Source organism: Lingula anatina, chromosome 8, assembly GCF_051362555.1.
Source record: "Lingula anatina isolate TDL-2025a chromosome 8, LinAna3.0, whole genome shotgun sequence".
Classification (NCBI taxonomy): Eukaryota; Metazoa; Brachiopoda; class Lingulata; order Lingulida; family Lingulidae; genus Lingula; species Lingula anatina.
In genome coordinates, this window is record NC_141774.1 from 12,444,978 (window position 1) to 12,459,228 (window position 14,251).

General features: G+C 36.0%; 2 protein-coding genes across 2 annotated transcripts; one reads left to right on the forward strand and one right to left on the reverse strand.

Annotated features, from left to right (window-relative positions):
* Positions 1 to 400: 400 nt before the first annotated feature.
* On the reverse strand, positions 401 to 7,607 carry LOC106166312 (uncharacterized). The gene is made up of 9 exons (XM_013544839.2): positions 7,458 to 7,607; positions 6,806 to 6,951; positions 6,233 to 6,328; positions 5,682 to 5,780; positions 5,304 to 5,402; positions 4,929 to 5,057; positions 4,306 to 4,404; positions 3,952 to 4,050; positions 401 to 3,558 (listed from the first exon to the last, which is right to left on the reverse strand). The coding sequence occupies exons 2-9, from the start codon at positions 6,920 to 6,922 to the stop codon at positions 2,464 to 2,466; spliced, it is 1,833 nt and encodes a 610-aa protein (XP_013400293.2). The 5' UTR covers positions 6,923 to 6,951; positions 7,458 to 7,607; the 3' UTR covers positions 401 to 2,463.
* A 118-nt stretch (positions 7,608 to 7,725) lies between these two features.
* LOC106175472 (survival of motor neuron-related-splicing factor 30) lies at positions 7,726 to 13,683 on the forward strand. The gene is made up of 7 exons (XM_013557497.2): positions 7,726 to 7,847; positions 8,305 to 8,370; positions 8,668 to 8,831; positions 9,652 to 9,739; positions 10,019 to 10,101; positions 11,637 to 11,763; positions 12,217 to 13,683. The coding sequence occupies exons 1-7, from the start codon at positions 7,794 to 7,796 to the stop codon at positions 12,358 to 12,360; spliced, it is 726 nt and encodes a 241-aa protein (XP_013412951.2). The 5' UTR covers positions 7,726 to 7,793; the 3' UTR covers positions 12,361 to 13,683.
* Positions 13,684 to 14,251: the final 568 nt, after the last annotated feature.

Sequence of the window (14,251 nt, forward strand, 5' to 3'; positions counted from 1 at the left end):
GCCCACCCCCCACCCCCACCCCTTTTTAGGCTTCATTTCAATCCCTTTTGTGGATTTCATTTAATTTTTAATTCACAAATCAACATTTCCAAACTCTGCAGGATTTTTCTTTTCCTTTTCATAATTTATTTATTTATTTATTTTGCCCTCTATCAGCCTAGTCTTTATTCTAACAACTCTGTAAATTTGAAATAATAAAATCCAATCACTGACATTTTCCTCGCCCCAACTCCCCCCCCCCCCCCCCCCCCCCCGTGCCCCTGTTGCAGCTGTCAACAAAGGTCCAGTATTTGTCCCACCTGGTGGTCGTAAAGACTGATGAATCACTCTATCCCTCAGGTGTCACCTTCAGCTCTTACATGTCTACCAAGGTGATATATCTACTTTAAAAGGTGAAACAGAGGGTTCAAGAATTTTATTTCTCTCAGGTGATATACTAAGTAAAAAACCCTTCCACAAGGGGGATGATTACACAGAGTTCCAAAAATTCTTACCTCTAAAATATGGTTACAGGGAGTGGGTACAGAGGGTTCCAATATAATGGCAATTTTTCAAAATGTAGTAATGGAGGGATCAGAGAGATGTCTACCTCAAAAACATATAGTAATGGAAGGTTCAAGCAGTGGCTGCCTCCAGAGAGTAGCTACAGGGTATTTCAGAAACACCTACCAATAAATGCATAGTTACAGAGGATTCCAGAAATATCTACTTCTTCAATCAAACAAGGAAAATAAAATTAATTTCAAATACTCTCCCACCCTTCCCTACTGATCTTCTAGATCTACTTCTCAATAATAATAATAATAATAATAATAATAATAATAATAATAATAGTAATATTGACATTGGAAATATTGACAAAGCTGCTTTTTTTCATGATTTATCATTTGAGTCACCCACAAAAACACTCTCTCAGGCATTATTGCTGCTCATCTTTTAAAACTCTCTATATATCTGCTGCAGAAAATACTCTCTCATCATTGATTGCTTTTATGAAGTAATATTTATATTAACTAAATTTGTTTAATAAACATACTGAATAATTTCAACATGCACTGGTTCACTCCCAATGAAATCATGACTGTCATAACACAATAAACAGTTGATGTATCTTTGTAATTAATAGGGAGTTCACAAAAAGAGTACCTGCAATTACTAAACAGGGGACCTTCAATCCATTATGATATGAAGTTTAAATAGGAAACAAAAACTGCAAGAAATGTTCTGTTATGTGTGATGCCCTGTGAAGTCATTAGTGTCACAACGCTGTGGAAAAGAGATGTGTCTTAGTCATAGATAAAGAATTGCTCCATTTACTGTAATTTATTTCTGGTCTTTAAAATGTCTATGGGGAGATGATACGTTTCACTATAATAGGCATTTTCACATTGCATATAGGGACTTAAACATTGAGTATAGGCATTTGAAAATTTTTTTTATGTATAGCTGTCTTTAAAATTATTAGCCATCTTTTGAAACCAGATGCAGCAAATGACTGCTGGTTTGCTTTCTCTGCCTTGCCTTATAACAATGTTGCAACCCCCTCTCGAGAACTTTGACTGTTCAATGACAATTCATCTAAGCAAGGAAGTAATGAAGTTAACATATAAAGCTGAAACTATTTTGCAACACCAGTTGCAATAGGACTGATTAACAATCTTTACAAAAAAAGCACAAAAAAGTAACGGTAAAATATATAAAATGTACAGTTGGGTCAATATAAAATATAACGCCAATGCTCGTCAAATAAAAACTATAATGACTGTCACTGCAATTATTTTTATCATAATTTGATATTTTTTTACTTTTAACATACAACATTTATTCCTGCCTCAAAGAAATGTTCCACATTCAGCAAACTTTTTGAATTTGCACAATTCCAGAATTCAAAGCCAGGCATTTTACACAAAACAAATAAACATGATGATATATGACTTACAAATAACACAGGAAAACTTCTGCACCATTCTTTCTTGTACTTATCATGTGCAATCAATCTAAATACTTTTTAAAAAGTTATAGCAAGTTCAATGTATATTTTTACAACATGTAAAATGCTCTCACATTAAAATAATAATAATAATATGACAGCTCATAAATGTTCCTTGAAAGATAAAATAATACACTCTCAGGAAGACAGCTAATAGATCTAACAAAACAAGAACAATAATGCAATTTGACAGCCAATAAATGTGACATGACAAGACCAAAATAATTAATAGCACCACCACTGCAATAACAGCTTGTCTGCATAAAATAAAAAGTTGTTGATATTTTCTGGAAGATCCAAGAGATTTTTCAACTCTCAGCTATATTGACAAAGCTTCAGCCATCAGAAAGCATGCCTCACATATTTCAAAAAATCTTCTTTCAGTTGAAAAATGAGATCATTTTCACAATGGCACAAACCAAATTCCTGACACTATAATAAGCAAAAGATTAGGACACAGAACTCAAAATCATTCAAATAGCGTCTTTTTCCTCCATGGCTAACCAGGCATCTCTTGCTATAAGCACCAATTTCTTATCGCCAAAAGCGAGATTGGGAACAACCTCCTTCATATCATCCATAGTCAGGTGCTCCAGCACCTTGCCACGAATTTTGGCCGTCATAAAAGTCATAACTGTCTCAGCATCCAGGCCGAGACTGTCCAGCCACGTACGGACATCAATTATTGACCAATCAGCCATCTTCTTAGTTAGCTGCTGAGCTGTATCAAAGTCTGTGTCTTTCTCGTCTTCCCAGGGTTTGAGTGCTAGATCTTCCTCCGTGTTTGCACTGGCTGAGTCTTTACCAACTTCAGCCTGCTGGGAATCCCCACTTTGCTTATTTTCATTTCCAGATTTTGGGTCATTTTTAAGCTGACCCATGTCAACTTCAGAACTGGTCAAGTTTATTTCAGCTACATTCGACTGAAGATTGGAAACACCCTGATTTTCCTCTGCTGTAGTGGGCTTTCTCTCTCCCCCTTCTTTCAGCTCTGTTTGAATTTCCACTTCTTCTTTATTTCCAGATTCATTGTCCTTTCCTTTTTCAGTTGAACTAACAGGTGCATCACCAGCGCCATCTGATGGTGACTTTTTGGTCACCTCTCCTGTGTAAATATTATTCTCGATGGGTCGCCTCTGGTACCTCTTCCCTGTTATGTTTCTCCTATCCTGTTGAGCATTAACTTTACGATTGGCAACAATCATGTCAATCACAAATTTCCCATAATCCTCCTGCTGTTCCTGCAAAGATTTCTGGGAAGGTGAGGATTTCACTGAGCTTTGGTTTGGTGTTGTCTTGGTTGGTGAACTACTGCTACTGGGATCTACAGCAGAGGCCAAACTGCCGTCTGCATTTTCAGTCAATGGAGAACTTTCTGATTTAGAGGAGTTATCATCACTTGGGTTAACATTTGGATCAACCTTTTTTCCACTGGCAGATTCAAATATAAATTCAAAATTTTTGTCATCAATAACGGGGGTTGTAACACCTTCAGGTAAGACATACTCACTGCCAAACAATGCTCTGATATCATTGGACCTGGCTCTCTCCACTGCTGTCTCTCCTCTCTGAAAATATAAAATATGACGCACCAATTAGTATAATAGCTGATCTTTAATCACCTTTAGGGTTCCATTCTAGGCTTAATTCTGTAACTTAAAATATGCTGTATCAATATGTGCAGATTTACTTGTTGGTCTTCTTAGTATAAATATGAAAAAATTGGCTGTATACTGATTATAAATGAAATCATAAAATAAATTTAAGATTTCTTCTAATGTCAAACATTATACATTTGTCAATGATTCATCCTATTTCAAATTAATATTATATATATCTAAGAAAACCATTGTTAAACATAATCATTGTCCTATTCTAAATGAATACATAATATCAAATCAATCTAACAAAACCTCTGTTTAACATAATCACAAGGTCAGCCTGTAGTGATCAATACTCACCACACCCTTCACAGTGGGGTCCAGACCCGCCTCCAGCAGCACTCTGACCACTGCCCCGTGGCCCCTGTCTACTGCCCAGTGGAGGGCTGTCCACAGGTTCTGCAGGGTGAGAAAAAAATATGTCATTAAATGTGTGTGTGTGTGTGTGTGTGCGTGTGTGCGTGTGTGCATGTGTGCAATTTCTATTCTAAGTTGCAAATTAGTGAGATCAAACTGTACAGGAGTACATAAGAATGGGTGCGTTTACATGGCATGAGTGTGAGCAATCATATACATATATCTATGTACATGTAAAAACATGAGACATTAGACACTTACAGTTCCCTGACAAGACATGAGACATTAGCCACTTACCGTTCCCTGAGTGGTGGTGTCACACTTGGCATCAATCAAGGCCTGGGCTACACCAGGGTGACCGTGGTAGGAGGCGAACATCAGGGGAGTGAAGTCTGCCTGGAGGGGAAGCAAACCATGGATTAGAATGAACTTTCAGGCTGCTGGTCACTTGGGAGCAGTAGACCTCAGTTAATTACTTATTTCAAAATTATTTATCAAAAAAAAGAAAAAAGAAAAAAAAAGCTAAGGGTGCATTTACAATGAAGCTAACATTCTAATTCTGTGGGAACTCTTGCTGAATGCAATCAGACTGAAAGATAAAGACGCCTCTTCCTGGCATTGAGTATAATACAGAAAATATAGTGATTATAAGAGTATGTTGAAAATAAGTGGATGCGTGTCGATCTGTCAATCTGATTGCATTCAGTTTAAGTCCCTACAGATTTGGATTGATCTACCCAGTATGGTAGTTTCACTGTGAACGCACCCTAAAATGGCTGCTAAAACTGAATTAAATCAAAATAGAAAAGAAACTTTTAAAACATTAGTTACAAGTCTGACACCAAATCTAGGAGTCAGTTTCCTGGAACCAGTGGCTGACAATGAAGACTGTACAGGTACTACAGCTACATGTTCACTACCTCTCCCTCATCACTGCTCTTCAGGTCCACATCACAGCCAGCGTCAATTAACATGGCAGCTATCTGCCCCAGCTTGTCTTCATCTTGAGTGCGACTTCTGCAGGTTTCATGTAGAGCTGTACGTAAATCCTGGGGTGTTTCATAAAGACATTGTATTTATAAAGAGTGATTTAAAATATTTTTCTCTTGTTTGGAAAATTCATATTATTATTATTTTTTTTTCTTTTTTTTTTTTTTTTTTTTTTTGGGGGGGGGGGGGGGTCATTCCAAATTAAGGCACTGCCTTTATTTGACTTTGCATTATTTTCTTGATTTTCCATTCGTTTCAAGGATAGTTACCATTTCAGATTAAATGTTTCCAAAGCTTCGTCTCACCTTATTCATGAGGTTGACGTCACAGTTGGAGTCGATAAGAAGCTTGACACACTCTGGTTGACACCAGTAACATGCAATGATCAGGGGGCTCCAGCCATTCTGTAAAAACAAACAACCTTGTTAATATTTATTATTTGAAGGAGGACACCCCCATCCCAACTGTAAGTTAGAGGCAGTGATTAGGCAGCTCCAGCCATTCTGAAAATACACAGCACCATGTTAACACTTTTTGAAGATTATACCCCCCTCCCCCACACACACACACACACAAACACACAAGGTAGTGGCAGTGGTTGAGTGGTTTCAGCCATTCTGAAAATATACAATGACAACATACAATTCCTTATTATCTCATCCTGTGTGTAATATAACAGTTACCTTATCCTGTGTATTAATCTCAGACCCAGCCTTGATCAGCATCTCCATGATGTCAGCATGCCCCTTCATAGCTGCATGGTGCAACGCCAGATTACCACGCTGAAATAAATCACACTACAAATATCAACATAGGGAATTTTTTTTTAAAAATTATATGAAACCCATATCTTATTGCTGAATTTGTGGAAATTCCAACTTGTGGAAATTCAGCAGTGGCATTTTTGTTACTCTTTTGTTTAAAATTAGTTTTATAGATTTCATTTAAGGACTATTAATTTTATGAGGCTTACTAGTCCAAGTGGACTGTAGAAGTGAACAGTTTTTCAAAGCATTCATCACCCATATGATCAACATATTCCAAAATACAGTTCTTTACTTTCCTTAATACTTAAATTATAACTACAACAGCAGAAAACTCGGTGGGAAAGTTTAAATCATTCTCCATTGATTTCACCTTTTTCTTGTATGTCCACAAGTCCAAGTTGGCAGCAGGGTGAAAAGTTTAGGGCCCACACTATACTAGTAATAGAAATCCATTCATTGATACTTACATCATCAACAACATTAACATTACAGCCAGCATCAATCAACATCTGTACAATCTCTGCTTTGCCTTGGGAGGCCACATGTATGGGACAGGAGTTATGCTGGAGAAGACGGATATATAAAGAACGATTATATTATAACACTACAGTATGAATATCCGAGAATAACATGTGTTTGAGAATAGATTCAAAACCTGGGGGTTGGAATGAAAACCAAAGCAAATGGTTCTTGATATCAAATTGGGACCAATTTTAATAGATACCAACAGTCTACATGGATAGACCCAACTCTGCGTGGCAGGATTTATGGTGGAGAGGACGAGGATATATCCATGGATACTACTACACTACTGAATAAATATCTGGGAATCATGAGAACATGTTCATGGGCATAAAACTGGGGTTTTACATGGAAACCTAAACACGTCCTTGATCATACTGATATTGATATACTACAGGGAATTCCATTGAGCAATTTAGATTCAATTACATTATTTATTTACTATTTCACTTTGATATGGATTCATTTCACTAATATCAGTCTTGGCAGTTGAAATATACTACAGTGGCTCCACCTACAGTATAAGACACCCAGTTGACATCGATGCCTTGCTGTATGAACTCCTCAACTTTCTGGATACGACCAAAACCACAGGCTTCCCAGAATGCCTCTTGTCTACTCGCTGCCTGGCCCATTTTGTCACTTGTATACCAGCCTCCTAAAGCTGAAATGAGTAAATATATAGAAGAAAGGAACACTTCAAATATTATGTCAATAAGCGAATGTTGTTTTTATTTATTTTCTTTATCTTTTATTTTTGATGCAAGGGGTCACTCCCAGTGAACAATTAACTTTTTATGTCAGAAATTAGTAATTGACCTTCCTTCTAATATAAGTCTCACAGTTGTTCCTTATATAAAACATTAATCCAAGTTCTTGTCTATACCTGACAGGGCAGTGGACAAGGGATAATAACAATTTTTTTCATTGATCAATACAAACACATAACAAAATGGACCTGATCACCATACAATCGTAAATATAGATTGCTGGAAGGGAATCTATTGAGTGCAGATTTGGGTGAGTGCACAAACCAAAGGAAATGTTTCTCAGTACTTAGAAATAAAACAATCTAACTTCAGGCCCTCAAGTTTCAGTGACTGGACTTGAAGTAAACACACATTATTTTCGTCTTTTCTTTTATCATCCTTCAGGTAAACCTTGCCTCACCTTTACCCCTTATTCGATTGCAATCCCCAGTCTTGATACTACAATGTACTGCACTCCTTGTGAAGTTCCATGGAAGTATTTGAGAGAAACTTCTGACTGCAGTTACTTGCCAGAGTTCCGTCTGGTTCAGGACGTGATACGGAGCAAATAAAATGTTATCTTATTTACAAAGTTAAATATACAAAATCCTTGTAGTAACATCATCATACGATATGAAAATTTCCACTAAGATGTAATTTGAAAAAAAAATCTCCTTAAAATCTTTATTTAACAAATATTCCCAGCTGAATTTCGTCTGCGGTCTATTACATCCGGGCAATTATACGACTTTCAACAATGGCCGAGGACTTACAAGAAAGTTTGACGAATTATAAATTGCAATTACAACAGGTAAGAAGTAAAAAATCAAACAGATAATTCGTGTCATTAAACGCTTAGTGTTTCAAGTATATTTAAGGCGTGCCTGTGATTTACATGAGCGACGAAAACTAAAGAATCTACCATAACATTAGTCGGTGTCAAGACAAATTCGCCGACTCGACACAACACTCAGCTAGTGCGACTGGAGTCCGCTGCACCTGTGTAGTATTTTTAAGATGAGCGATACGTAAAGTGTACAGAAAACAATTCTGTATTGGTTGTTTTCATTTACTTTCTGATGTGCACTTCGTAACGTCATATCAAAAGGACCACAAGCGCGTGCGCACACGCACACACCTCTACGAACACGCGCGCTCTACTGCACACACACACACACACACACACACACACACACACACACATTGTTGCCCATATTACCGCAGTGATGATATTTATTGAATTACAAACATTTTATCTTTATCTTCAGGTGGAAGCTGCTCTCACAACAGATCCCAGTAATGCTGACCTAAATAAACTCAAGGTAGATTTACAGGTAAGTGAATAGACAATGACAGAGATGTATAACAAAAACCTGTCTATATTAGGCGTGAAGATGTAATCTGTAGATAATAAAATTTATTAAAAGCAGTGACTATAGTAATACTTTTCATAAATGGTTGTAACTTTGAAAAATCCAATTTATAGTTACTAGTGTGACATAGAATCAGGCAGTCCTTTATAAATTTGTAACTTGATATTTTATCCAAATAATTGTCAGAATTTTTTGTACCCCTATCAGAGACTATTTTTACTAAATTAAAACATAAAACTTGACTTCCAAACTTTCCAGGAGGTGATAAATTTAACAGTAGACCTGATAAAGAACCAGGCAGGTGCTGTAGCTACTGCTGTCGTCGCTGCTGCTACATCTACTGATGACAATGAAACCTCTACAGCAACACACAGCTGGAATGTTGGAGACAAGTGCTCTGCTATATACTCAGAGGATGGCATGTAAGTGCAGACATGCTGAAAACTTTTCAGAATGGCCAGACATTTGGACCGGTAGTAATGAAAAATTTGCCAGACTGAATGGATTTTTGTCGGACCGAAAATCACCCTGTTCATTTGAGACAGATACTACCAGTACGATTAGGTAGCTTACTTTGTTTGTGAATGTGATAGGTTTGAAATGGAAGAGAAAAAACGGTTTTGGTTTTATATAATTTTATTAGTGCAGTATGTCGAATGATGACTGTAAATTCAAAATTGCGGTTCTTAAAACTCTTGTCAGTCCTTTGGGCTGACCAAGTCCAATTTTTTACCGGTCCAGACAAATTTTCTCGGTCATGACCTATCAGACCGACAGTTTCAGCATGTTTCTAGTGTATAGTGACAGAACTGAAAGTGTGCAGTATTGGTTTATACAGATGCTTTGCCATATATGGATTGTAAGTGTAAATGGGAAGAACTATATAAATGTTTTATAACAGTATGGTTGTAGCAAATGCTCTAGATACCTCATATTTGGAGGCTGGATTGAAAATGTAAAATATGACAGTTCCTAATGTTTCATGACTGTGTTCTGTTATATTTTTGATACTGCTCTCCTCACTAGTATTGGATGATTTTACCATATGTGTTAGTTGATAATAAAAATCGGAATATTTTCAGAAATTATAATTATTTGAATCATGAGTTTAAAACTTTAATATTACATGAATATATGCACTCATTTATGATGCATTAGAATGAATAAATAAATAAATAAATAAATAGTAGCTCATGATATTGATGAAATTGATCAATGCTCCGTGTTCTGTTTTGTTTTTAGGTATTATGATGCAGTTATAGATGAGGTGTTGGAAGATGGTTCTTGTACTGTGACATTTGAAAGCTATGGTAACACAGATCTAACTCAGGTAGTGCTCTCAGTAATATGGTGAATTGAGAGATGTATGAAATGATAGCTAGCGATGTGTGAAAACAAAAAAAAATACTCTAACTTAAAAGATTTTTTTCACAAAAAAACTGTGATGAATTTTGATATTTAAATACTATATTGAGTGTAGCATTTAGCTATAAATTGATCTGTTGATAAAGATCATTCATTTGATGGTAATACAAATAACAGAGATCAGCTTTGGTTGTAATCAGTTCTACTGCCTGATCTTTTATCAGCTCTGATATTTGTTCTCTAGGTATCGTTACTCAAACCGCGGGATTCCAGCCTGAAGCGTGCGGCCGGCGAAGAGGCCGAGGGTAGCGGAGGGAAGATGAAAAGGTGAGGTGGTGCCATCTAGTGGCGGTTTCCCAACAACCCCTTCTGAAACCATAAAATTTTCCATAAAAACAGATTGAATTAAAGTCTTTCACTCATATTTAAAAAAAAAAAAAACATCTCAATCATTTCTTAATGTGTATTTTATGTGTTTAGCGTTATAGCCTAGACTGAGAAGGAAATTCTACCAAATCATGGTAAATATGGGATGGCTCTTGGTTGTAAAACTCGTTCTTTGGTCTTATCCTTGATGTTTCTTAAGCATTGTTTCTTGTCATATTTGCATACAATGAAAATATAAAATATTACGTAAGCTTACTAGTAATACACCAGCACTGATTACCCCTCAGTCATTGAAAGTGATGAACCAAAAATGAAAATTTTAGTTTAGAATTACACTAAAAATTGTCTAAATTGTGACACCTGATTCCTGATTGGACCCCTGATTTTTTAACTGCTTAACTAACCTGTATCCAGAGGTCAGTTGTTATCCTGTTTATTGACCATTTCAAACAGGTGAGGTATTTTATATTGTTTTTCATTAAAAATGATTATAACTTGCTTAATGTATGACACATAAACTTGTTTTCACTCTCCTTTGTTGAGGGTTTAAAAGATTTCGTGAATTTCACTTTTTTAATTTAGAAGTCAGAAAAATGAGTTGATAAAAAGCATTTGAGCATTTTAAACAGTATCTCCAATGAAAATCGTAGAACAACACTCTTAAACGAAAGTACATGCACAGACAAAGTTTTTCATAACTCACAGCACAGAGTTCACAAAACAAGAAAACAACACGCTGCTAGTTGCGTAGTTCATGGTAAAGGGCACATAGGTCTGGTTTTACAGCTGCCAACATCGTGAGTGTGTGAAACTGACACCAGGTGGCTCTCTCAGCTGGGTGCTAGGCGAGGTAAGGACAAGACGAGCCCATGGTGGTGAGGTATTGATAACGGACCAAAATTGGTGGGACTTTTTTCCCCCCTTAAGTTTAGTTTCTGGAGGGAATTTGTTCTGTGCAATTAGTTTTGCTAATATTTATAACATTACATGTTTGTAAATTGGCAATAAGTTTTTCCATTATTTTCACATTTATGCATATAAATTGAATATCCTGATATCGGGCTACATATTTTATAATTGCAAAATAGTTGTATTTGTACAGTTTCAACTTCCAGTATTTTTTACTTGAAGGATTGAAGTGATAAGATTTGATCATGTAACAAGGGGGTAGTGGAATAAAACGACGATAATATCTATCACAAATTATGACGCGACTAGGTACAGATAAATAGGTATACACCAAGAACTACATTAACGACAAAACATACCCGTACTTACAAGATGACCATTTTATTTACAAGTTTGTCCAACCGAAACATTGTTGGAAAATTTTATGAGATTTTTTTTTTTTTTTATGGAAACATTTGATTAACAAGCCATCTCTCTTGGTCAGTACAGTAAACTTCACAATTACACTTTTACACTTCTAATGTTTTTCATATTCTGTACAATAAATATGATACTTGTACTTTCAGGAAAGATAAGCTGGCAGCCGAGAGGGAATACAAGAAGAAAAAGAACGAAAAGAAAAGACAGAGACAGAAGCAGCAGGAAGAGGAAAGGGAAGACGAGAAAAAGAAATGGCAGTCCTTTAATGCCAAGGTTGGTATTGTCATTGAATTGTTGGAGTATTGACAGAAAGACTGTTACAGTATTGTTATTGTATCTCCTTATTTAATTTCTTCAAAGAGGGGAGACTTTTTTTTAAAGGAAGGGAAAAGGGATTATAAACTTTATTCACTGTTTTCTTAACATATTTTCATTAAAGGAGAATGTAAAACATTTTTTCATCGAAGGGGAGGGATTCCAAACCTGATATAAACTCACATGTACAATTGAAATATAAATTAAATGTCTGAGAGAAATTACTTTGTTTAAAAATAATAAAACATAAATATGTTTAAAAATAGTGCTCATTAATGACTTTTGACTCAAACATTAGTACCGACTTTGTTTTTAGCTTTACTGTCTAGAGCTAAATTAGTGCTGGATTAAACAAAAAAAAATTTTAGAATGTTCTTTCAATATCTTTAACTTTCTCTTTTTATTTTCCAGAATAAGAGGGTAGGTTTTAACAAGAAGAGCATTTTTGCCACTCCGGAGGCTCCAACTGGGAAAGTCGGCGTTGGAACTTGTGGCATCGGCGGCAGACCTATGACAAACTATCACCAGAACGAGAAGTGGAAGAAGGGTCTCTGAGACAAACAATCCTCAATCTGAGTTCTTAAAAAGGAAAAGATCTTTTGTTGTCCTTATTATTACTGTAGACTTCATATCTGCAGTGTAAGGTGGGAAAAAAAAACTTAAGACACCTGCACTTGTCAAAAAGAGTTCTGAATCCATGAAACAAGAAATTATAAATGTTTATACAATCTGCCAACAACTGGAGATGGACAGCTGTAGAAAGAACCCTAGACTTGTACGTGTGGACTTGCATGTTATAAAAGAGATGATGTGGATTCAACTTCTCCAACTCTGACTGGGTTGTCAATGGTGAATGTTGGGTGGGAGAGCTTTAAGATGTGAACACGTTGAACTAAGTTTATAAAGAAGGAAAATGTATGCTGATTTCTCACATCACTCGTTGCAGAAACCTGACTGCATAATTAGCATTGAGAAGTGGTATTGAGTATAAATTCTAATTTTTTTTTTTTTTTTAGAAGTAAGGAACTGTTTTTTTTATTCACATTTCATGATTGGAATACACAATTGTGAAAAAAGAAGTTTTAACACACGTTAACAGTGTTAAAAGCCAGATGTAATGAATCATTTTGAAATAGTTTTTATTTATTTATTTTTGTACTAATTCTACAGGCCTTTGCTTTTTTATCGCAAAATTCTCATTTGACAAACATATGTATGAAGTGAATACATTACAAAATCACAAAAGAAGCTGATGCTGATTTGTTTTAGTTTAAGTGTCAAACGTATATTCTAGATATATCTAGATAAATCAGTCTGCTTGTAGTTGGAATAGTTGTGTGCCCCGACAAGAACGTAAAACATAACGCTAGGTGGCTTGTGGTGCCAAGACGAACTATGGGGCAATCCCCTATCTATAAGTGCAAACTTGAGGTGCGGTGTAGTGCAAGGCCGCATATAATCCAACCCTGTTGACTTGATAAGATATACAAACCTTGCAACAGGGGAGGTGCACTTTTACATGTTAGTGAAGGTACATAGTGAAGGTCATTTCTATCAAGGTCATTGATACAGTGGAACTCTGAACTTGTGTTGCACCGAGTTGACATTGTTGATACAGTTGATAAAGACTGAATAAGAATTTTAACCTGCTAGAACTTTATGAGTAACCCCTAAACAGATCTTAATACAGTTGCAAGCGTTTTTAAAACTAGCCACACATCGTTTCTGTGAAACAAAGCTGTGTATATTGTTTTGTGAACAAAAAAAAAAAAAATCACATGAAATAATGCCGATGATAACTAACAATTCCTTCCACGTGAGACATTTTTTATGTTGGAATATTTATATTTTTTAATACATTAAAAAAATTGAATACGACCAGATGTTCTGTTATTGTTTGCTACCGTACGCCGCGAAGTAAGATTTTATATATATATATATATATATTTTTTTTTTTTTGGGGGGGGGGGGTTGTCACAATGGGTCTTTCAAAGTTATGCGAATTTCATAATTAAGCCATTATACGACTAAATTCGCTGTCTTCAAAATTCATTTTTTTCCAATGGGGTATAGATATGAGGAATGGTGGCCAGAGAAATAATTAAATCGATTTAGATGTTGATTTCACAACGGCGCAACCAGTACGAGCTCGAGGGGAGGGGTGTAATACGTACCCCGCAGCCCCCCGCCCCCCAAAAAAAAGCAATATATAACTTGAGAAACGAGGGGAAAAACAATTTCCAGTCCATATGCCCCGTCTGCCTAACGAAGCGTGGTGAATGGAGGTATTTAATCTCGCGCTGCCCACAACCCTAATAGACAAAACTTGTTTCAACCAGTTTTCTTGTAGTTTCAAACGGACAGCTTTTATTTTACCTTGAATACATAAACACTGAAACCCTGCTTTGACCTCTAAGTATTTTGGCCTTTTTTTATTAAAATCCAA